This window comes from Heliangelus exortis, chromosome 6, assembly GCF_036169615.1.
Source record: "Heliangelus exortis chromosome 6, bHelExo1.hap1, whole genome shotgun sequence".
NCBI classification, from domain to species: Eukaryota; Metazoa; Chordata; class Aves; order Apodiformes; family Trochilidae; genus Heliangelus; species Heliangelus exortis.
This window is the reverse complement of record NC_092427.1, coordinates 30,925,575-30,950,588: the sequence shown is the minus strand read 5'-3', so window position 1 is coordinate 30,950,588 and position 25,014 is coordinate 30,925,575. Positions and strand designations below refer to the sequence as shown.

The following is a 25,014-nucleotide window of genomic DNA, read 5'->3' as shown; positions in this document are numbered from 1 at the left end:
CTCCACAACTAGGTATGGCAGCCAATGTCACAGCACTTGGAAGGACAAAAGAACTTTTAGGCAGTAAGTCAGCGTTAAGAACTACAAAATCAACCCTCCATCTCTGCTCTTAACTCTAGAAAACTGGTTTGCATTCATGGCTACAGTACACAGGCCTGGTTACACACACCTCTCCCTGCAGGCTGGCAGAGAGGACAACAGAGTTCTTGCATTCAAGTCAAGTCTTTCACCATATATTTCTCACACATCTTTTCCTGCTTTGTCTGAAATAATAAGCAATTTTGTAATGTGGTTTGAAAGAGTTAAAATTTGATTTTAGTGAAGGATAGAGAAGGGAAAAGCCCACACTGTAAAGCAGAAAAGCAACTCTGAACACTTCAAAATAAATGCAAAGGTTTTACCATGACTTGTTTGGCTTTCCCCACAATAAAGGAAGGGGCTGAAGGAAAAAAGACAATGCAATTTAAATTTTTTTGATCTTTTTTATTCAAAAGTTTTCAAAGAAATAAAACAGAAAAAAGCTAACAATCTAATCAAATTTACAGTTCAAAAATGTCTTTTGGCGTTTAACAACAGGTCCTAGGAAACAAAACTACAGAGTTATCTTGAACCGGACAAATAAGTTACCACTGGCAAGTTTGTGGCACTAGTAAAACAAAAATAAAAAATTAACTCTCTTGATCATATAGATATCTCTATGAAAATCTTTTTTTTTTTTTTCAATCTGTACAAAAGGTCTTTCTTCATAAATTAATTTTTTATAATTTAATGGCTGTCTACTATGTGATGTTTAAGTAACTGATTATTTCTTTATGTACAGAGGTTAAATTTCCCAAATCTTACCCAGACAATGAGTATGGCACTTAGTTCAGACACTTCTGGCAGCAGCTCTTCCCTCCCTCTAACACAGCTATCATACTGCAGTTTTAATTAACGCAAAAATATCAAGTAGTGAGAGATTCAGGTTTGGAAAGTTACCAGATACGGGCAAGGTGCTGCAGGAAGTCTGGACTTTTACAAAGCAGTAATATTCCAGGGAGCATAGAACCAATAATACCACAACTTTTTAAAAAAAAGAAAAAACAAAAACACATCTCTTATGACTATGTATTTCACTAGAATCTACACTTCTCAGAGCAGCAATTTACTTTTGAAACTATGAAATGTCACCGACATCTATACTCCAATACTCACACAAAATTTAAAAACTAAAAAATACTTGAAAGAAACAACTGCTTAGCCCTAGCTCCCGAGCTAGGATGATTTGGTCTGTGGAAACAGGGAGGGCCAGCAACCTGTCCCAATACAAAAGGAAATAAACTTTGAGGTAGATAACTGATCATATACAGCTGACCAGAGAAGTACACAGTTTTGGAAGACAACTTAATTTATCATTCGATTTAAAACATATGCAATTGTAATAAAAGCTTTAGTAGCAGTGATTTATCTAATATGTGAAGTACAAATAACTGTGTATTTATGAATCAGGAATTTCATAGTTTCAAAATTGGTTTTCTTTACACTTAACACTTGTAGTGATGATGTAAAGTGTGGCACTGCTTGGATCCAAGTCTTCCTTCATGCTTTTGTGTCCATACATCAATTAAAATTATAAAACCTAAATGCAAATGTACAAAAAAGGCACATTCTCCTAACCGCAAACTGGTCCGGCAAAAATAAAGAGTACAGAAGACGTAATGCTGAGAGAAATCAGAATTATTGGTTACTGGCTCTTTGTTCTTTGGTAAAGTTACCTTTTAAAAGTGCCAAGTCTTTTTATTTTTATTTACCTACTATAGAGAGCTAGTACCCAATCAATTATGCTTCTACTTATATCTCAGCGTATGTTTGAAAACGAGTCCTTTAGCTTTTGCCATTTTGCTGTAATAGCAACTTTTCTGTTTGCCAAGTCTCAGCACAATCCTCATCCTAAAGCACTATCATTAGTATAAAGAAGGACAAAAACATTCGGTGATATCCCCACCCCAAACTCCCTACTCTACCTATTCTAAAACTAGAACATCAAGTTAGTTTCTGAAAAAAGGCAAAAAAAAGATTTTACATTGCATCATACAGCAGAGTTTCTAAATCATTCAAACTACCAGAGGGAACTATTGGCATATGGCCTTACAAACAATTTATCCTATTAAAATTTCCCCAGTCAGAAAATGTGTTTCACACAAAACATTTTTTTCCCCTCTTGCATTTCACTACCTTACATATTATGTGAAAAATCATTAAAAACACTTACTACACATTAAAAAAGCCAAATTTTCAGCAATTTTTATTGACTACCTTTAAAAGCCCTATGCTGCTGTTTTACAAGGCATAATAGACCAGCTCATTTGGTCAAAGCATTCTACACCATTAGTTTGGACTACTTACTGGAACAGCTACAGCATTGAAAGATTTAAGGCAAATTGGAATTTATAGAAAAGGATAAGACACTTCACACTACATTAAAAGAAAAACAGAAAGCTAAAAGACCAGACACTATAACTGCAACACTGCACTAAAGCAACACTCACACACTGCAAGCACAGAACATCATCTTAGATGTTTTACTATTTTAAACTTCAGAAAACCCATTTCATACAATTAAAAAAAAAAAAAAAAAAAACCAAAACAAAACAAAAAACAAAAAACAAAGAAACCCACAAAATAAAAATAAACCAAAACACAAATTCTGTCATGCACATGAGTAAGTCTTCATGGTCATCTGTGCATACCCAGAAATTTGAATATTTTTTTTTGCGTCATAACACTTGATAAAAATTTTTTTTTTACTAAAATAAACCTGTTCATGGGAACAGCTACTAGATGAATTTAAGGTTTTTCTTATGCACCTTATAGAACTTATAGCAAAAATAGTTTTAGTTGATTTCATTATAAATAACATTTTCAAGAACCTGTGCAAAACTGTCAATAATTCCTAAAGCACAATTGATCAGTAAAATCCATGATTGTTTCAGCCTTTGCACCCTTCTCCAGGCCAGGTCAACACTGGACATCTGTAACACAGAAAGGTCAGAGCTAAAACAGAGTTACAATTGTATGGGATTCTTTTTCTAATGTCACTGTCCCTAAAACTAAGTAATTTCCTATTTTAGACAGCTCGGAGAAGACTAAGTTAATCTGAGCACAAATTTGTGAAGTAACACAGTCAGCAGTACAGGTGCTCAGCCCTCCCCGGGATGAGGCTCAGGTTCAGGACACAGCCTGTACCCCATTTTCCCCCCTGTCTCTAACACATGTCCAGCATGCAGAGCTCTCACTGAGGAACTGAAGCACCACATTCAAAGCTATTTTCTTCTTTGTTGTTTTGTTATTGTTATTTCCTTTTAATTGACCAAAAGTGGTTGAGAGTGTAAGCTTACTCCTGTGGCATCTCCAAGGCTTTTGATCTCTGGAAAAGGAACACAATTTTCTTCCTATGCAGCCTCAGGGAAGATACCTACAACAGCTAATGTACCTCCATGATAGTTAATCCTTAACAGCTATTCAGGGCTCAGTAAAGTTGAGGAATAGTTCCGAGTTTACTATATTGGCTTATATTGCCATATGGAATTAAAAAAATGCCCAGCTAATGAAAAAGAGCCTAGACAATTTTAAAATTTCTCCAGGTGAGACAAAGTCCAGTATTTCAAGGTTTGTACAGTTATAGGTGTATATATAATTAAAATGTTGTTATTTGTTCTTTTCCAAGTCCCTTGACTGTTTTCACATATTAACTTCCTGAAAAGAAGCTATAAAGTTATTGAATGCAGCCATTAAAGGCAAGTCACTGTGCATTTCTGACTAATTGCATCCACTTGTGTGAGAGTCCAAGTTGTCATTTACCTCTTATTTATGGCAATATGTATGCTGACATTCCCAGAAGTGCCACATGTGCATTTAGTAAGAAGTTTCAATTTGACAACAGTAATGAAGCCACAGCAATTAAGAGACTGAAGTGCTCCCTGTATTTAGGGCAAGAAATAACTGTCAGCTCCCTCCCCTTCACCTGTCTGAAAAATGACATGTACCAACATGTCCCAGGGACAGAAATACCAAATGCCATACTCTGAGGCTGAAATCAGCTTATTAATATTAACCTTCCCATGTGTCCACTGCTGTACCCATTGTGACAGAGGTTTCACTGGCTCCTTCTGTGTATAAATACAGGTAATGATGTTTCTCTGAAGAATAAAAAACATGAAGGATTGGCTTACAGCAAATGGATGGAGCTGCTCTCAGAGCTTGGTACTCTACACAGAGTCATCCTTTAAAAATCTGTCTCGGATGGCAACATATCTCATCCTTTCAGGAAACTAAACACTGAGCCTTCTGCCTGGCCCCAGCCTATGGGAAAGATCCTGACAGGCTGGGAGAGGCAGGACAGAGAGAGGACATGTCTACTACAGTTCTCTGTTGGTAAGGCTTTACATGCCCACAGGGGAGACTTAAAGTTAAAAAAAAAACAAAAACCCCTTAACACCAGCCAAAAGCATTGGCATGGAAAACATGCAGGAGCCATGATTTAACACTAAGAGATGGGTATTGAAAGGAGCCCATGGCTTTGCTTTCTCCCTGCCCTGGAAGCAAATCAAGGATGTGGGCTTTCTCTAGACACTGGCATTTGGTCAGACTACAATAATAAATACAAGTCATACACTGCACTATGCAGAATGTGCCATCTGTTGAATGTGTGAAGTTTCCCCATTGGTTTGTTTCTATCTTTACATTCTTAAACAGAAGAAGCTGTTATGTCAATAATGAGGATGAGAGAAGTAATGTCAAATAACACAGCTGAACCTGCACTATCAAAGGTAATGTGTCTGTACTGGAAGATCTCTCTCCATATTTTAGGGAAAATATCACACAATTAGAAGTTCTTCACACATAACTGATTACGGTTTTGAAGTATCTAATAAATGCCATGAGAGCTGTAGAGAAACCCTTCTAAGACAGGCTTTAACACATTGTTGCAGCTGAACAGATTTTTTCAGTATGAGGTCTTATAAAATTTGATTAAAAATTACGTAGTCAAGTTGCCTAGTTCACAAAAAACTCAGAAAAAGATTGAGTTAAGGAATAACTAAATTCCAGAATTCTAAAATATGGAGGATAGAGAAGGGGATGATTAGCACAAACAATATTTTCAGGATGGCAATCTAAAGAAAGCAAAAATTTTGCATGGAAGGAGTACAGCTAAAGCTAATGACTGGTTAGTCAAGAAAGTTCATGCAAACAAATCCAAAGGAAACTAGAGTAGGAAGTAAAACAACTCTGTAATTAGAGACACAATAAGATGCAGATTAAAAATTACATTTTAATTGAAAAAATTCTGGACCAAACTGCTTTTTCCTAGAATAAAGAATGAGCAGGGAAGTCTTCAGGAGAAAGTATCAGCAAGGATTAGTACCAGACCACCCCCTGCCTCTGGTCTGTAAGTCAGTTGCAAAGCTGCTTCCAAATCTTACATGTACACAGAACTAGAGGATATTATATTTAGAAACTCTTTCCTTTAGCATTGTGATTCTAGTATTTTTGAACTAATTCACTGCTATTCTTTTACACAGCATGCTGCCAAGATGGACAGATTAAAATATAACATAATCCAGTTATGATATAAAGAAATTATTAAAACACTATTATTTATAATTCACTAACTCACTTCTGGAACCTGTGCTTCCTTTCCTGGCTTGTTATTCTCAAAAAGTTCAAATTAACTTCACTGCCTGTCCCCAGATATTATCAGTGTTACATGAGATTTGAAAAAACAAAAAAACCACATTTCTAGATTGAATACTATAACTTATGCAATAAAATACTTTTGAATTCACATCTTTCATGTGACAGGATGAGCCCTTACCTCACAGTTACTTATTTTGCTGATATGTATATGGAGAATGGTCGCTGGACGTCTCTACTGTAACTTGTTGTTGACCACTGGCTTCCTGCAAATAAAGCAGAAGACAAGACATGAGACACAAAATCAGGCAGCATTACCTGCAATCTGTATTTCCATGTGACTCATGCATTTAACAGTCTTCAAATCTGAAGTCCTTCTAGAGGTTCTCAGGTGGAGTATTCCAAATTAGAGGTTTTACCTTTGCATTGATTTACCTTTCAGCAAACACAGAAATAAAATGTTCTTGCAAACTTTGTAAGTTCCTCAGCTGCTTAGATGATAATTAAAAAAAAATAAGCTTTTGACATTGTAGAAATAAACGCAGAGGGAGAAAAATACTGCTAGTGTATTTTCTATGTACAAATTCAAGAGCATTCTGCCCCTTTCCTTTTGAGAGACTGCAACTGTACATGTACAAGCAACATTGCTTTGATTGCCACAGTGTTTTTGCCACTAGGCAACAGAAAGAACTGTAGCTGGGACTTTGCACACAGACCACCAGAAACCATGGAATTAATTCAGCTGATACTGCTGTGGCAGACAATGCAATCAACCCACATGGGCAGATGCATAAACTGAAGCAAACAAGTTCTGCAGTTTCTGGACCCATAGACTTCAAAATGAAACACTTTTTCTTCAAGGCTCTAGAAGAGACTGTTTAGCCCTCACTGTAAATACAAGAGCTCCAGCACACCTTGCCTAGCTCCTCTGTTAAAGAAGTATTGATCTATAAGAGGGTATTAGGTAAGTCAAAATAGTAGACAAACTACTGACTGCTGTCTACCATTTAGTCATACTCTTCAACTGGATTTGCAGAGGGGTTTAGTAGGCAAATAGGCACAGAATTTGGACATGTCAGAGTAAATTTGGGATTACTTGCAGAAATTTACAATTATGATCTGCTGGCAGAGAAGTTTGGTCATTGAAAAACTAAATGAAAGACCAAAACTACAATATTTTCTATTGGAAGTAAGGTTTCACAAAACACAAAGATAGTCTGCACTACAGAAATAAGGAAGATTGTTCCAAGTACTGCTACAAGTACAGGTCATTCTTTGTTGTAATACTAGTTACATTTGTTGTAAATTATGACACTTCACAGCTTTAAAATACATTGTGTTCACAGTTACAGTGTTAGACTTTGCACAGTGGTTTTAAAAACTCTAGTATCATATCCATGTCTCCTATCTCTGGTCCTTTATAAAACATACTGACCTCAACAGGAACCGCTGCTGTCTGGACATGTGTATACTGGGGTATGTAGGCTCCTTGCATAGCTGTTGTGGCTGGCATGTACTAGAAAGACAAAGAGTACATTAAACTAAATTAAAGCCCAATGTAAATTTAAGAGTATTCAAAATACCTGTCATGATATTGTCTAATAGATATTGACTGTATCCCTAAAACAATGTATGTTACAGGAAGACTTTTCTGTCAGAAATCAATAGACTTCTCAGAAGAGTGAGATACCTATTCTAAGAAAATTCAAATTTAGACTTCAAAGACTAAAGAGCTTTTCCTTCTGTGTTAATCCCAATAATCTTTTTTTTTTCTTTTTTTCTTTTTTTCTTTTTTTTTTTTTTAATTCTATATGCTCAGAAAAGAAGCTTTTTTCAGTTTAGAAGCTTGCCTTAATGTCTTCTTTTGGTTTAGTTTCTGTCCCACACTTTAGTACTCTCTTCAACTCTGATCTCCTAAAGAATAAGACCAACTACTGTTTCTTTTTCAGAACAATTTTGAAGTTACCTCCTGGTTTCCTGTCATTTGCTTTGATCTATTTTATTTACTCATTTCCAACTTCTGATCAGCTAACAGACTGGATAAAAACTGCAGAATATGATTCTAAAATGGAGGCATTTCTTAGTATTTTATTGGATTAAAAATGAATTATTTTTTTCCCTCTTGCAAGCTGCACATGGATACTGTGATCCACATAGAGCATTTTCTACTTGTGTTTTATTTGTATTAAATTGCTACATACTGTTCCAGTACTGCCTAATGAAAGATGACTCATCTGCTGTGTCAGGGGGCTTATCATTGATGCAGGCTGTAGTGACATGGTGTGGTCCATGGAGGGAGTCAGTACAGCACCCTATTAAAACAGAGAAAGAAGGAAATGGTTGCAGCAACATTCAGATTTTAATTACATTTTTGATTTAAAGGTCTAAGTATGGGCTGTCCTTCTGAGGGGATATACCACAAGAACTCTCCTTCACCCCAGGCATTGACTCAGGAAGCAGGTCTGGGGCACTCTGAATATTCTACTTCAGCAGATGCATTTTGTGCAGTTGGCCATAGGCTAAAACTGCATTGACCTCCTATTGAACATGTGACTGACATGCAATGCACTTCAGATACCTAATGAAAACACTTTGTAAGATATGAGTTTAAACAGATGCTAATTTTAAAGTAAAAATCCACACACATTAACAGGCAGAGAGTGCCCCAGCTTATGCTTTGGAATTTCAGGCTTTAGGTAAAAACCTTTATCTCATCTTCAGGAATGGAGGCCTCAGAGGAACATTTGTGTTAGGGGCATTCTACCTGTCACATGTGATGTTCACACAAGACAGAACTGCCCTACTTGATGTCTGGTTTCATTAGCACACACATTTTACAAGAGCAGGCAAGCAATGCAGTGTCAAAGACTCACTGTCTGAGTACTAGCTACTGTGATGACCTATCACTCCTCTACCATTTTGTTAACTTCATACAAAGTTTATGTCACATTTTTAAAGAGCTGAGATTGCTAAATATAGAGGGCACACTGACGAGATTTTCAGAGTTATCTGAAATGGAGGGTTATAAAAAAATTTCATTTTTCATGTTCTACAAAAATACATTTCCAAATACTTCATGAGTTATACTTGCAGAATTGTTGAATAAAATGGATGGAGGCTCAAAACTAACAGAAATAATTGCAGAGTAGTGAAAGCCAAGATTTTGAATCAATAACTAATCCTTAAAAAACAAAAGGAAAAGAAAAAACCTACAAATATAGTTAGAAAAGTAACTACATGATTGGTGTAGATGAAACAAGCCACAGGCACATCAAACACTAAAAGAATTTCCTGTCTGTAGACTGCAAGCTTCCCTGCAAAGCAAATGACCAAGAAAGCGCCAGTCTTTACACAGGCCAAAACTGAATTTAAGTCAGGAATCTCAATCTTGCATCCATTAAATTTTATGTATCTCCTATAATTGTGAAAATAATATATCTTACAGTACTGTAATGTATTGGTTCGTGTGTTTCACAGCATAAGTTACAAGATGTCTTTTTAATGAAAATGTATTGATAGAGGGAAAAGTTAAAATCTGTTATGTGTCTGTGTTTAACATCAAAAAGCACAAATGCAACAATTAAGTGTGTGAGAGGGTGCTCACTGGTTCAGTATCACTTTCTCCGACTGTAGAATAAGAAAATGTGATGCCAAGAAAATTTATATTCTATAATGCACATGGAGAGATCAATTAACGTCAACACAGTATCCTTTCTATATCTGTAAATGAACTTGTTTGTTAACCACGGGGGTGCATGTCTTAATGCACCTGTTATTATTTGTACTGTTCATCTCAAGAAACCTAGTAAGTCTCAGATATAATGGTACTGAACTGGTAAATGACATAGACAAGAAGCAAAATTTCATGGAAGAATGTAGATTAGAATATCTGACAGTGTGGTACAGATGCCACAGCCAAAAGGGTAGGGAGGCTGGCATTACAAATGAGCAGTGAAATCAGAACAAGCTTTGCAGGTCTTCTCTAGTGAGCGCCCATAATTCGACATTTATAACTTTACACCCACCCATCTTCCACAAATTATCCAGTCTGAGCTATTCTAGACCCATTCTAAAACCTTGGATCTTCTAATAGGAAAAAAGCATGTAAAACATTCACATTTGCAAAGTGCTTCCCAGTTAAATATATTAAAAAGAAAAAAGAATAAATAAGAAAACTTCCTCAGGCTGCTGACTCGGTAACTCAAGTCACCTCACAACCCTAAAGGCTACTTTGGTTTTTTTCCTAATAAAATGAGCCCTCAATTCAGGTTACTGTATTTGTTTCTCTTCGTTTTTATCTATGATTTAACTATGATGATTGTCAAAATTTGGAAGTAACATTGATGTATTTCCTATTGTTTAAAGTATGTAAAACATTTATACAATCATTAGCACAACAATGAAGATGTATAAAAACTTACTGGGTGCTGCATTATGTATGGTTGAGGCTGCATCCAAGAGGGACTCTGAACCTAGAAGAAAATCAGTATTTTTCACTTAAGCCATTATCTTCCCAAATACTCCAACTGGGATACAGTAGTAATTTAATAAATCGGTTAACAAGCCCTCTCCCTTATTTATCTACTTTTTAATGCAATTAGTTATTTGCTGGAGCAACACTGATTTTTATGAAAAGAGTAGTTATTGTACCTGTAAATCAGAAACAAAATTTGGAGGCAATAAACCACATACATCTTTCAGATCAGTAGACTATAATTCTGTTGCAGGCGTCAGAAACTTTATCAAGTGAACTGAAAGAGTTCAAACAGATGCATGAGAGATTCCTGGTGTGTTGAAAATGGAGGGACCTTCTGTCTTTGAAATTCCTTTGGGAAAATAATTCTGATCTTGGAAGGTATAGAATCATTTGCCTTCTTGGCCTGAGCAAAATAAAATAATGTAGTGGCTTTTTCACAACAGAAAAAGAAACCTGGAATTCCGATGGAATCTTATTCCCAGAACAAGAAGATTAGGAGAACTGTTCTTCTCCAAGACACTATGGTAGGTTATTCACAAAGCACAGAAAAAGGTTTTGACAAGCATTTCTGCTTTTGCAAGTTGCATGTTTTCTCTCAAAAAAATACTAAACAAATACTTAAATCAAGGCAGGATAACAAACTTTTCATGATAATGTAAACTAAAGAGATTAAAAGGTAAATTAATTGGTGATTTGGTTATCTTAGTTAACAAGAGTTAGCTACAACAGCTCTTTGAAAAAGTGTGCTGTAAGAAATATTAAAGGTAAGAATAGAAATGTTTCCTTTTCACCTCCTGTAAGTGTGCAGGATAAGGTAGGATTTTGAGCTGTGCCACGCATACAGAATCAACTCACCACTGCTGCCAGATATTTAAAGCCCCTTAAACACCTCTACCATCATTACCAGAGTCCTCTCAACAGGACAGGTAGACAGACAGTCTTGAAAAACATCCATGAGAACAATTTTCTGCAAGATGGAATAATTTCTTCCCTCCTTTTGGTACTGGCTTTCAAATCAGAGTAATTGTTTTTTCCTTTTTCAATCAGAAAAAAGAGCAAAACAGGAGCTCAAAAATGAACAGCACTTACACTCCCCCTTTCCTCAGGCAAAATATTAATGACAAAAATACTGGTAGAGCCCGAGTAAAGTTTTGGTTAATCTACTTGTACTATGACAGTAACAGGCTAAGTACTGCCATCTGAGTATACAGGAGTTACAGAAACAAACACTAGCCAAAATGTCATTAGATTTGTTTACCTGTAATAAAAAAAAATCTAGGAACAGGTTATACCATGCATCAAAGAAAAGATAAATAAATCATGCTCCTGTGATATGTTCTGTTGCAGAGATGACAGAACACTGCATGTTTCAGTGAGAAAGGATCAGTAATGAAGATGTGACTAATGTTCAAATTGTGAAACTCTGCTGGCCAAGAACCTCCTTCCTCACCAGTACAGAACAGGCAAATTTAATTTTCAGCTCCTGTTACTGTGGCACTTTAAGCATAATGATGTTTATAACTCCATTCACAATAACTTAAGCTCTGTGCCATGCATATTTAAATATTGGTAACACTTCCAGAAACATACAGTATTGTGGCCTATCTCAATAAGCCCAGAAAAGTGATATGATATTCATAAGCATGTTTCCATGCCAACTTCCAACATTTACTTGGATTCTAAATATCTGAGAGTCTTATAAAGATAAATAATTTATATTTTAATAAGGAACAGCAACTAGTTCTACTGGAATATTTTTTCTAGGTCGGAACTTACTGTAATTTTTGAGGTACTGCTGTACAAAGCCAAATGGGTCAATATACTGAAAAATACAGTACTAGTTCTGTCTGCTGAGAGCAAACAGTGTGTTGCATAAGCCATCTCTGAAATTAATATAATATTAATCCAGCTGCCCTTTACCCCAGAGAACACCATTTTACCTTTTACATAAAGCTTTGCTTGCATAAGAAGGTATTAGACCTCCAAACTAATATTAGACATTTCTTCCTCATTCTTCTCACCTGGAAGGGGGGGGGTATGTAGAAATTTCTGCAAATGGCCAATAGTGCCTCTGTGAGCTTCTATGTGCCTTCTGCATAGCCTTCTATATTCATTTTAGTCAACAGTAAGGTCACAAACTTGGCACATCTCTCTCACTAAAAAGCAAACTGCCTCTTGTCCTTTTCCTGAACTTACAGAATTAAGAATTTTTTATTTTTAATTAGTTTTGGTTATGAGCTGAATGACCAGTGTTTACTTCATCTGTATTAAATTGTAAAATGTCAAAATAGCTGATCATTTAGCTTAGGCTGGGATAATTGGCAGTCTCAAATAGTAATTACAGAGCATATATCTGAGACTGCCATACCAGCTGCATTAAATGCAAATTGCTTGTAAACTGAAATGCAAAAGGCCCTAAAATTGAGCATTCCTAAGAGATTTACATCAAAATACAAAAACTGTTTTAATACAATTTCTTAGCAGGTTGAACTGCTTGACAATATCCCTTCGCAGGGACTCAGGATGACATCTATCAAAATCATTTTCCAGGGAGCTTTGGATTTGGCTCAGAAGAAAAAAACATGATTAGTGTTTTAATTTATTGTTCAAAATGAAGTCAGTTTTGTGTTAGAAACACAGTTTTAGACTATTAAATGCTTTGCTTCTGATAGGGAAACACTGAATTTGAATGCTAATGTAATTTGAACCCTGAATTCTTTTTCAAATTTCCTTCTGTAATGTCAAGCAAGTTTTTGCTTTTTTTTTCTTTCACTGAAACAACCTGGAGAGAAGTTCAAAAAGCATGGAGGAATGTCTTTGAAATAGACTTTTAACTAAATAAAAAACATTTTAAATAAAGAATAATTATTTTAAAAATTTATTGTTGACATAAAAGAACTTGACCAAGAGAAAAAAATCATACATAAAAAATGCAGGAGTAGCTACAAAACAGCCATCAACACAAGTTATAGACTGTGTTTCACAAGACACCTGGTATCTTATTAAATTGCTGTGCTTCCTGAAACAAACCCACCTAGTTTTAAAGGCCTTCATTTTCATGCTGTACAGTATGAAGAGGCCACTAAATTAAAATGAAGCACTACTGGAAAACTCATAAAACCAGATGCAGCAACTGATAAATGATTGTAAGCTGTGATAACCATTTCAGCTACAAAGTTCTAAATACAGACCTGGTATGTAGAAACTGGAGAGGCAATATATGGAGTAATGGATGTCTGAGTGATCATTCTGTTTGCTGTAATACTGTAGGGTGATGGATAAAAGCTAGAAAAAGCAGAAATATTTATTAAGTTCCAGTTCTTTGCATTTTTCATAATGCAAAGTTGGTTTTTCTTACCGTGCCATTGCTTAACATACCCATTTTGTAAAGCAGCTGTGGTTGGATCATACGTAAGTGTCATTCCAGCCTTTAAAAGAAAAAAAAAGTGGAAAGAGTTGATAGATTTTATTTTGATTGTAAATTATGTTTTTCACTGTTTCTTGAGTTTTATTATTTTTGTAAAATTTGTACTGAAATAATTTCTTACTATAAGTTAGGGAAAGGCTAATTGATGGAAGTAATTATATAGCAAAGAGTCAGTAATATTTATTGGCTATGAATGCAGGCATCCAAGTTCCCAGCATGAGGAACAAAATGCTACCTGTGAAATACCTGGCTAAGAGAACATGTGTGTGTTTGAGAGGCAAAGCATGAAGCTGACTGCTTGGGCGTTGCCTGCCATATATTAACTACAAGAATGAATGAGGAGTGCTGTATTTCAGAAGACACATTTGAATTCTCTTGTCTCACATAAATGAGCTGTCTAGGCTTGCTAACCACAGTAAGCCCATGAAACTATTATCATGAACACTGAAGAGTAAAAACAGCTGTGACCAAAAAAAATTAATGATGAACTGCAATGGTGTACCATTTTAATCTTATGAAAGTGATGTGCATTTCAATGGTGTATAAATCAAAGAATTATTTATTACAAGCAAATAAAGTTATGCTTTAGGTAGTTTTCTAATACCAGAAGTATTTAAGCCATATTCCTGACCAAGCTGAAGGAGTTTTAATTGTTCACTTTAATGAGGTAAGATTTAGTGTTTCACATTGTGCTTTTTTTCTTCCTAAGAAAGACAGACTTAAGTGTATTATATGTTGCAGACTGTCAGTTAGGAGTTGCTTGCACATTTTAATATGCCAAAGAACCAAATCAAGAAATCTCAATGCCTATCATTTTCATATGTATTCATTATTGTACACCCAACTAAAGCTTGAAGAAAGGACTTACAAGTCTCACCTCGCCTTCCCTGTGCCATGCTCTCCCATTTTGTATATATTTATTCTGATTCTGTCTCTTTTTCTGTCCTCCATCAGCAAACTTGCACAATAAAGGTTCTGCAGGAACTGAGAAGGAAGGATATTAGTTGAAGTTCACATACAGGTGTTCAGTGCTCCAAATGAGGCACGTTTTTTAACTTATATGTCAAATGTAAGAGTTAAGTAACACAGACACATAGCACAGCATCAATGACTGTTCTGCATAGCACAAGGATAGGTGCCACACACAAAGACAGCATCTGGAATGCCTTACAGCTTTGATTTTAAACTACTGCTCTAAAACTTCCTGGAAAGAAACATGGTCTGTATATCCTGAGTATGTGTCAGCTGGTGTAGGAATGAATGAAAACTGCCATGTGAACTCTAAGCTTTGCCTCTTAGGAGGTACATCTAAGGTCTGGCCAAAGGCCTTTAATATTCTCCTCAACACTTGGAGGTTTCAGTAATGTCCCCACAACTTAACCTGGTCTGCTTATCCAGAACAGCCAGAAAAGCTGGCACAGTACCCCCACATTAACCAGCAGGGTGGAGTGGGTACCTTTATCTCCTGACACCTTGCACTGTAAAAAATGCCACAACTATCCATTTCCCTTTTATCTCTGCTATACAAAGAGCAGACAATGCAACCAGAATCTCTTCAAGATTTTTCTTTGTACATTTCTTTTTCATACTCTCATGAAATGGTATCGCTATACTATTTAATTTTTTTTCATAACATAATCCTGACCCAGACTTAAGTCAAAACTGAAACAATGAAGAAAGGTTTGCATAGTATTATTCCCCTGTTACTAGCTTAAACTGCAACAGTTTCCAAGTACCTATGGCTGAAGCACAGCTCTGCTCCACCACACCCTCCCTAATCACAGGGTGGAAGGGCTGTTGTGACTTGGATGTGAACACTCGCTGCCAGTAATTCCTGACACATGAGCTGTCTAGGCCTTGCCATAACACTCCTCCAGTATTTCTCTGTTTAGCAACACCTTCATGAGACATGGTTGGATATGAAAACATGCAAGTTTCAAAACACAGAGTAAATACATAGAGTGGAAGGACCACCTGCAAAAACAACCTAAATAAGATTTTAGCCTATCTGTATGATGCAACAAAATCCATTAGGATAGCCATGGCAAGTGCTGATGTGCCCTTTACTCTGTCTGCATTTACAAAAGATGACTGGTACTGAAAACTTCAGACACAAACTGACAAAGAGTTTGAATTTGAAAACTTTGGCACAAAATTAACACGAATGTCCAAATCATCTCAGGCTTTGATGGGATACAGCAACATGAGCTCTGGTTCTACTGGGAAAACAGCCACTCTCTGCATGATACATCTTCTGACAGCATTCTCTATAAATGATGGATGCACTGAGAGACAGAACTGGCATGTGGTTCCCTGTCTCATTTCCAAAACTGACCACAAATCCAGAGACTTCTATCTCTCCTATCTGTGTTCTCATCATCATCAGTCAAATAACTTCAGTATCAGAGTCTGGTGCCAGTACTAAACATGACAAGTAAATTAATTTTAAATGCATTACCTTACAGAAAATGGTAATTAAAGTACTATAATCATAAAATAAACCAGGGAAAGGCTAGGCAAATTACACTGGAAAAAGTGTTGGAGGCCTATAGACAGTGGAGCAAATGCACAAGGTAATAAAAGAAACCCTGAAGTAGGAGACAGAAATGAGGTAATTGTCTTCAAAATCTTGCATTTCTGAGGGGATTTTTTGCTTTCCCAGAACTGACTTTTGCTTTGGGCTCTTCTATCATGAGAAACAACTTCAGTTTTCCATATCTGGGGCTAAAAGGTACTTTTATCCAAATGCTGATGGATAATTTGATACTGCTTTATAAAAGCTAGATCCCAATAACCTTGGTCATATCATTACTTATTCCACATACAATTCTGTTGACATCTCAGAAGATGTTAGTCAATACGAGGAAAATTGTCAGGTTTGAAGTTATTTTGACTCTGATTTTAAGCAGTGAGGAAAAAAGAAGTCCATCAGAAAGGGAGAGCTGATACCAAAAACTGAAGTTAACTGCACTAAGTGAAAAAAGGCTCTTCCCCAAGTTGAGTATCCCTGGCTACTTACAAATTATTTCAGTATTGTGGCAAGTATGTGTGACTTCCAAAACATACACTATACATTTTTGGATTAAGTCAAAATAGACTGGAATAAGAATGGCTCATTAAGACATAAGAAAATACCTAAAGGTTTCTAGTCCTGTGATTCTGTATTATAGCACCCACAGGTAGCAAACACTTTATTTAAAGCTGCATTATACATTTATTAAAAATCTCCATAATGAACTTTTCTGAAAGCATGTTTGTGCTTATAACTCCCATCATTGGCTCAAGATAATTTTTTTTAAATAAAAAGTTAGAGTAAACCTGTCCAGCTGTTTAAATAAAACCCTCATAAAAATCTATTTTAAGAATAAGATTGTTAGTAGAAAACTGGAAACGCAGCTAAATTTAAATGATGAAACATCTTCTGTGGTGCATTGAAAACACTCTCCTGATAAATTTAAAGAGGAAGAGAACAAGAATTTTCTACATATATTGGATTTTACATATATAATATCCAAAACCTGCAGCAATGACAAAAGAAAAATAATAAAAGGCATTAAGTGTGATTTGCTATAAGCTATTGCTGAACACAGATCTGGTCATGGAAAGCCCTGTTTTTCTGACCTTTTTGCATCTCTTGCTTCTCACTGTGTTCATAAATGAAGCCAAGCACCATGAAAGCTCTAACTCCCATTAAAAAAGAAAATAATTAAGTAGACCATCTATTTAATAACACCAACCACGTTGAGAAGACTCTATAGCATTTGCCTTCCCTAATTCCTGTCCAAGATCTGAGTGGTGATAGTGGGAACTGCTGCAATTGAAAGCCTAACTGCAATTTTTGGCTGCTCTCCCATAATTGTGACCTGAGTACTACAGTGTTCATGGCTCCAGGAACACAATGACCGATGGTCATCAAAGAGAAGGTCATGAGAAGGAGATAAACCTTTATGGGAGCCAAGTATGATCTATTGATCCCTCTCTCCCACTGAAGAATGCACACAGCCCTTACTCTCTTCAAAATTAAATCTGAAATGTATTCTTTCAGCTTACATTTTCTCCTATTTTTCATAAATAAATAAGATACTCTCCCTCTTGCACATTCAATCATGTATACAATAGATTTATAGAGAAATAAAAAACTCCAACAAGTCCTACAGACCAGTCAAGCAATCTTTTTTGTGGTCCAGGAAGGAAGGGAGAGTCATTTTTATTGTTCAATTGTTGGGAAGTGTGCAGGCCCAGTGATGAAGGGGATCATTAATCATTCAGTAACTCTTCCATACATGCAAGACAGAGAGGCATAGTATAAATATTCAGAGTTGCATGCACAGCTAAAGGATAGCTAATATAAAAGGCTACAATTTACAGTGGATTTATGCTTCTGCAGCTCAGGCACCATGTTTAAAATGCCCACTCTGCTGACACTTAATGAAAACTAACACTCTGTGTGCGTACATTGGAATTCAGTCTTTGTTCAGTGCTTACCCAAATACATATCAGGTTATACTATAAATGTAAAAAAAAAAACTGATGTTCTTCTGTTGGACTGTATGTTTACATCCTCGACTTTACATGACCAATTTTAGCAAATTTTCAATACTAATACTAATATTACAGTACTAATTAAGATATTAGAAAATACAGGAAAGTAGCTAAAAGCCACCGTTCTTTTAGTAGTGTCTCTTTTTTTTTAATTGGCATCCTTGCCCATGCAGGAGGGTTGGAACCAGATGAACATTGAGGTCCCTTCCAACCAAAACCAGTCTGTGATACGATTCCATGATAATCAGCTTTCAATTAAACTGCATGTTTTTGTGAATTTCATTGCTTAATTTCTAGTGACAAAGCATATGGGACTAATGAACTATGACATTAAAGCATCACCTTAATGATAGAGCAATCCTGTATAGCTAAAACTTTTCCCAAAAGCTGCGAGAATTGAAAAAAAGTTGCGCAACCCCAAGATGTCAGTAACTTTGTATGTTTGAAGAGGAACAAAAGATATACTTTTCACCATCCTAATCTTCACATAAACAAGGCGCTCTGGGTCACATTTCTTTAATAATTTACACAAGGCTTAATAATCTGTCACGGGAGCATATTTTCAGTAGTATTTTTCTTTTATATTCCAATATTGCCTTTCAAAGATAAACATTAATTACAAACTATGACAATTAGAGCAGTAGCACCTTCTAATCTTGATCTAAGGGGTAAAATCTTGGTTTCTCTGTCTTCTGCATGACAATCAACACTGTGACCTCTTGATACCCTTTTAGCAGTGGTTTTCAGAATGCAGTTCATGGATTATTTCTAAAGGATCTGTGAAAGATAACTAAGAAATGTGAGTTTATGGTCTTAAATTCACCATAGAGGCATCTGCAGTGCTGGATACTTTGCAAAGGTGAGCAAATAGAAAAAGCTCGAAAACTACTGCCACAAGATAACTACTTCAAGGCTCCATTTCCACTGCTCTCCATCACTAGAAAGATTTACAAGATCAGAACCATTTCAAACAGCAGTGTCTACCACACCTGGTGGACCACTTCATGGTGACTGTACATTACAGTCAGAAGCAGAGGCAGGAGCAGGGCTTTCACAGCTGTCTTCAATTTCCTCCTTGAAACAGCATCTGAGTGACCAGTGCCTTTACCCTAAGTGGGAAGAGGCTGTTGACTCATGGATAACCTATGACTTTTGGGTCATCACCATAATGTGCCATTCCTGAAGCAAAAACGGGCTGCTCAGCAAAAATGCTTTCTACCTTACAGCCATTAAAAATAATCACCTAGGTTATTTTTCTGTAGCAGAAGGATTAAGTAAGCCATAAAGCTCATACAACAGGCATAAAACTTTTGTAACTTTTAAACTTCTTTACTTTTCATTTTAAATGTGAGAGAAACAAATACAATCAGATTTACACACACCTTATGTATGCTACAGCACAACTGCTTTATGTAATTATTTATGTAATTCTCATTCAGCCTCACACTTCTGTGATAGGGAGATGTCTTTCATGATTTTACCCAGCAGATGATTTCTACAATTGTTATCGGTGCAGCCAAAGAGAAAAAGACTTCAAATATCAAGTATTATCTTCTGGGGAGGGAGGCTAAGTGTGCTGCTCTATCCTCGCTACTCATTTTCTGTTTCCTGGCTCCTTGTACTGATCTAGTCAGTTTCCTCCAGTTCACGTCATGAAGGCCACATTTCACGGGAGAATAGAAAAGCTTGAAAGATCACATTATTTGCTGAAAAGTATTCTTAAATGAGAAAAGTAGAACTAAATGAAAAAGTTATTTCAAGATGATAGCAATCATGCAATAAATACAGAGAAAGAAATTAAAAAAATGAAAGTCTGCAGAGAAATTAACTGAAAGTCATAGTCCATAAACCAGAACAAACTATTCCAATAACTTCCATAACAAAAGTACAAATCCCAGCTAGAACAAATAGTCACACTAATGCACTTGTCTCTAAAGTTTTAAGAATATACAAACTTGCACTGCTTTTGAAATTGCTCTCAAAGCAAATCTCCCTTCTTCCTGATTTAAGACAAACAAGGACATACTTAATATTGCCTATATTTCATTAAGCTAATAAGGAACAGGGTCATAAAGCCCAAATAGCATGCTACAACTAGGTTCTGCTTGCTCAGCATCCTCAATGCCCAGTACTCATTCAACTCTACAGTTGACGCTTTTGTGATCACCCTGTACTATCCATGTCCCTCTCAGATTCACAGAGGTTCTTTGGATCTGTCTTAGGCTCCAGAGGTTTCACCAATGCTTCCCATAACTATGCAGAAGCCATTCTCCCATTTAAAACCAAACTTAGTTAAAATAACGAAGCTGCATTATAAGCATGTTTTTGTTGAACAGATGTTCTTCTTCCCACACCTATTTCATTACAGGCCTCTGTAATTCTATTCTACCCTCCTCAACCTGATAACAGTGTTTTTATAGCCAGCTCCCTTTGGTGATTTTAGCTAAGTTTCTAGGACAGAGGACACAGTGGTTTAATTTAAACATAGTTCCAGTTCTACAAGTTTTATTTTGCCTGTATTTGAACTTGCTCCTCTATAACCCTGAAGGATGCTTATCTACTTCAAAACATTTTCCCAACCTTTGTTTGTCCAAGAGCTTTTCCACTTAGCCACTTTTCTCTGTTCAGGTAGTTCAAGACCACAGCTACTCCCTGACTGTTCCCCAATTTTTGTCAGACAGACTGCAGCATGTTATTATACATAACCATATCCTCTAATCAGATTGCAATTATTGGAAACATGCTATGTGGTGAGGAACTCCAGAAGAATTTGAACTCTGTGAAAGCCTTTCCAAGAAGGTATACAACTTTACAGGGCCAGCATGGAGAAGTAGAGTTGGGACTGCACACTATACAACAAAACTGAGAGCCTTTAGTAAACAAGGTTCTCACAAGTCCCTTACACACTCACTTATCTGTTGCATTTTTCAGCATCATGGAGGGTGAGACTCAGCTCACCTAAATGACTCCCAGCCATTTAGAATTACCTGTTTCCAAATGGCTCATCTAGACAGTCTTTGTAAACACCAGGACAGCTGACAGAAAAGACATCAGTCTCTGCAGGTGTGTGCTTCTGCACCTGTTTTAGACAGAGAGCCTAGAAAACTACTCTGCCAAGTTAGCATTACAGGTTAAGAGTGGCTTATATGGATTGCATCTTGAGATCCCTCTTTAGTTTCTACTTTCTAACAGTGACCAGTTCTGTGCATACTTTTTGTCCCTAATTAATCACATTTTTTTCTGGTGTTTTCCTCCATATTGCAGAAATTATTGTCACAATTCTGTGCAGCAACATGTTATTTCTACCAGGTTAAACCTGATCATGAAATGGTGCAACTTCAGCTTCAGCAATGGCCTACCAGAGACAGAACATGGTTAGCAATGACATGCTTGACAGCTCAACAGGATAACACAATTGAAAATAAAAATGAGCCGACTAAAAAAACACTAATAAGAGGTTCTGTTACAGGTTTTTTACTGGCACCAGTTGAAGAGAAACTCCTATATGCTAATTTGAACTCTTGGTTTCTCCCTACTTTTTATGCTTAATTACATCCAAGCCATATCAGCACTATAAAACTAATCACAGAGGGTGGATTGGAGCACAGTCTGCATCCAGAGAAAATCATTCCATGATCTCCTTGCCCCTAAAGGGATTTTCCATCTCATAAAACACAGATCACTAAATATATGAAATAGAAAACTAAATGTTATAGGCTCTATGTACAACAAAGTTTAACTAAATACTCTAGGCAATCAATCACAAGGCAAAGAGCTTGCAAAAGCCAAGCCAAGGAAGTCAAAACCCTGTGTTAGATTCATGTCAGTGAAGGGAGTGGTTTCCTGTGCTCTGAAGCAGCTTTCCATCCCTACCGCAGCACAGACTGCCTCAAACTGGAGTAATCTTTCAGGGATGAGGCATGTATGTAGTTCAACTGAACAAGCTGTATTTTTCTCTGCCTGCTGAGAACTGCTTTCCTCCTCCTCAGTGTCAGGCAAGGTCTGGCTACATTTCACCAAAGGTGCCTTCAGCAAGCACATCAGCAATGTTTTTGTAAAATTCCCACTTATGATCCTCACTAACACAGGTTCTGAAAGGTGCCTGGAATTACAGGCATGTATTATATCCTCCTTCACTGTCCTCTTTTCTTTCTATTTTAATCTGCTGCTTTGACATTTTTTTTCCTCACTTTTAAGTTTCCTCGCTTTTGTATATTTTCTCTCATAAACCATGCTGACAATGCAGGCAAACTGCTGAGAAACTTAGTGTGACAAAATTCCACTATGTAGGTTCTCTGTCTTTTGCCTTGCACAATAGTTCTAGAAGTGGCTTCCTTCATTAACCTCCTTCCATCTTACTGAAGGACCTCAAAGCCTACATTGACTCGAGAGTCACAACCCCCCCCTTATGAATGAAAATGCCTGGCATTAAGGCACTGCTGGCTTTTAGGCACACATTAAGGCACAATCTATATATTTCTTTTAATATTTTTTTTAAATTACTTTGAAAAGAGTCACCAACAGATGGCAAAAGTAGTCAATTTTTTGCTTCTTTTAAAAAAAAAAATGTCCACAATCAGCCAGATTCTGTTCTGATACAGACACAACACATACTTGTCTCCTGACTTCAACTAGGATTATGTGGGATATAAATTTGCTCATAGCTGGCTTAAGGCATCTTAGCTGCTTGTCTATCTGCTAGGGGAAACACTTCTAGGTGCCTGGAAAAGGTTTACAGCAGAAAAGTAATATACTGTGTTCCAAGTGAGCACGTATTACAGTCACCCAACAAGACACAGTTTAATTTTAATAAGCCTGCCCCTGATTTAGAAGCCAGATACAACAATCAGCATAACAGGCTTCCATTATGTAAGCAGTAACCCATTCATATATCTTGTTAGAAATACATGCAACATACCAGAAACTCCTGCTGGTGTTTTTATGAATTTTCCATTGAAATGAGCAATCACTGCTTCACATTTTTCTGTTGACTCCATTCTAAGAAAATAGAAAAGAATTTACATAAATTAAACATTCATCTGGATTCCCATGTTTGTAACTTTTTAAAGCCTATTTCTTGCTTTTTCTCACTTCACTTTTGTGGCTTGTTTTCCCATGTGTGAGCAACAGAATGAATGTTTTCTAAGAACACAGAACTTCAGAAAAATAAAACTAAACTCCGTTAAAATTTTGTGCACTCTGAGGCCAAAGTCCATGCCAAACTGCAAATACAAACCCCTTACTTACTCAGAAATTAGGCAGACTACAACTTGGGCAACTACAGAACAAAGTATCTCTGCTGCACTGAACGAAGCAAAGACTGATCCAGTCCTTCACAACTGACTTCTTACTGTGCATGATACATATAACAAAGGTTAATGGTACTTTTGATACAGGATTCTGAAGTGTCTGTACAGCTTAAGAGTAATAAACTCAAATAGAAACACGCCTGAGCCAAACTGCCTTTGCAGCTTCTATCTCATACCTATCATCCCAACTACAGAATGTATCTATCTCATTTAATTGTACCCAAGTTAACTTCAAAACAGGAGCCAGTAAAAGAATGGATGTGATGGCTACTGAGAATTCATCCAGCATCCTGAACAGGTTTGTGCACTTTACAACAGGCTTGTTGTAAAACTAGATTTAGCAGACTACTAGTGAGGTAGTGCCAGTCTGGGAGTGGCTTCATAGGTTGCAGCCACATCCTTACATCAGTGTAGATGTGTTGGTCCTAGCTGACACCTTGGACTAAGATGCAACAGAAGACCAAGACATGAAAGTATACCAAATTTATATGTATGTACCAAGTATACATGAAAGTATATTACAAGATTATGCAGCTCTGCAAGATGATATTTGGATATTGTTGAACAAAGATTTTCTTTTTCTTTGTTCATTAAGTTCAGTAATTCAGACCCACAAAAAAGGCAAATGGCCTCAGCAGCAAACAAGCAGTACTAAAAATTACTGTCTCAGCATCTTTTAAATTCTGATAGCTTATCTGGACAAGCTCACAAAATATAGTCACAAATAGCAAGCAAAACCATGAAAATACCAGTGTGAACAAGAAGTTTTCTTCATGGCTTCAAAAATATCTTCTAGGGAACTTTCAGAAGTTCTGGATTGTTGGATCTGCATCAAAGAAACCTATCTTTTTTTTGTCTCACATGAAACGAACAATATAATTTAGTTTCAGACTCAAGTCTGGACTTGATAAAATATATTACCCTTTATATTAACCTAGTAAAATGTTCCCAAAAGCAAGAAATTTAAATATTCATTTGATTTCTACATGTTTCTTGGACAATTTTAACTTTAACTAGGAATTATCAAAAAAATGTTCCAATATCTACCTTGCAGAAGGGGAGAAATTCAGATTAGATATGACAGCAACAGCTTATTATTTAAATTATGTATAACATATGTGAATAAAAAAAAATGTATTAAAATAACCACATTTATGCATCTACATATAAAACACAGAATGTATAATATAAACATACTGAGAAAATACTTATTTTAAAACTAATCTCTCTTAATTTCTTCAATACAAGCCAGTTTTTGGATACACGTAAGACTTTTGGAGTTTTTACATACAGTTCTAAAACTCTTCTCTCTATATTAGAATAAAAGCACTCCTAAAATACCACTTGTTCAAGGTAGAGTTGTGTAAGCAAGTTTGTTTAAAGCATGACAATTTTTGATGGCAGAAATCTCTTATCTAAAGCCTCTACATTTTGATTGCCATACTAGCAGTATGGTATTGCCTGTTTAAAGCAGGATTTAATGAGTAATACAAAAATATCAGAAAGGCACAGAAAAGACATTGATGAAGAGACTTAGATCAAATAACTGAATTAACTAGAGAAAAAGTAGACTCACATGGGCGGAA

General features: G+C 36.2%; 1 protein-coding gene across 8 annotated transcripts in view; it reads right to left on the bottom strand.

Moving 5' to 3' along the window:
* Positions 1 to 462: 462 nt before the first annotated feature.
* Positions 463 to 25,014, bottom strand: part of RBMS1 (RNA binding motif single stranded interacting protein 1) — a 144,118-nt gene continuing 119,566 nt past the window's right edge. For 4 of the 8 annotated variants that reach the window (XM_071747537.1, XM_071747544.1, XM_071747545.1 and 1 more), the window contains 9 exons: positions 23,038 to 23,117; positions 14,446 to 14,561; positions 13,529 to 13,578; positions 13,342 to 13,435; positions 10,095 to 10,145; positions 7,875 to 7,985; positions 7,109 to 7,189; positions 5,855 to 5,939; positions 463 to 3,011 (listed from right to left, as the gene is read on the bottom strand). In XM_071747537.1, the coding sequence (XP_071603638.1) occupies positions 5,862 to 5,939; positions 7,109 to 7,189; positions 7,875 to 7,985; positions 10,095 to 10,145; positions 13,342 to 13,435; positions 13,529 to 13,578; positions 14,446 to 14,561; positions 23,038 to 23,117 (661 nt within the window). In that variant the 3' untranslated portion in view covers positions 463 to 3,011; positions 5,855 to 5,861. Of the gene's footprint in view, positions 3,034 to 5,854; positions 5,940 to 7,108; positions 7,190 to 7,874; positions 7,986 to 10,094; positions 10,146 to 13,341; positions 13,436 to 13,528; positions 13,579 to 14,445; positions 14,562 to 23,037; positions 23,118 to 25,014 lie in introns of all 8 variants that reach the window. The other 4 variants (XM_071747539.1, XM_071747543.1, XM_071747541.1 and 1 more) reach the window with 2 other exon arrangements.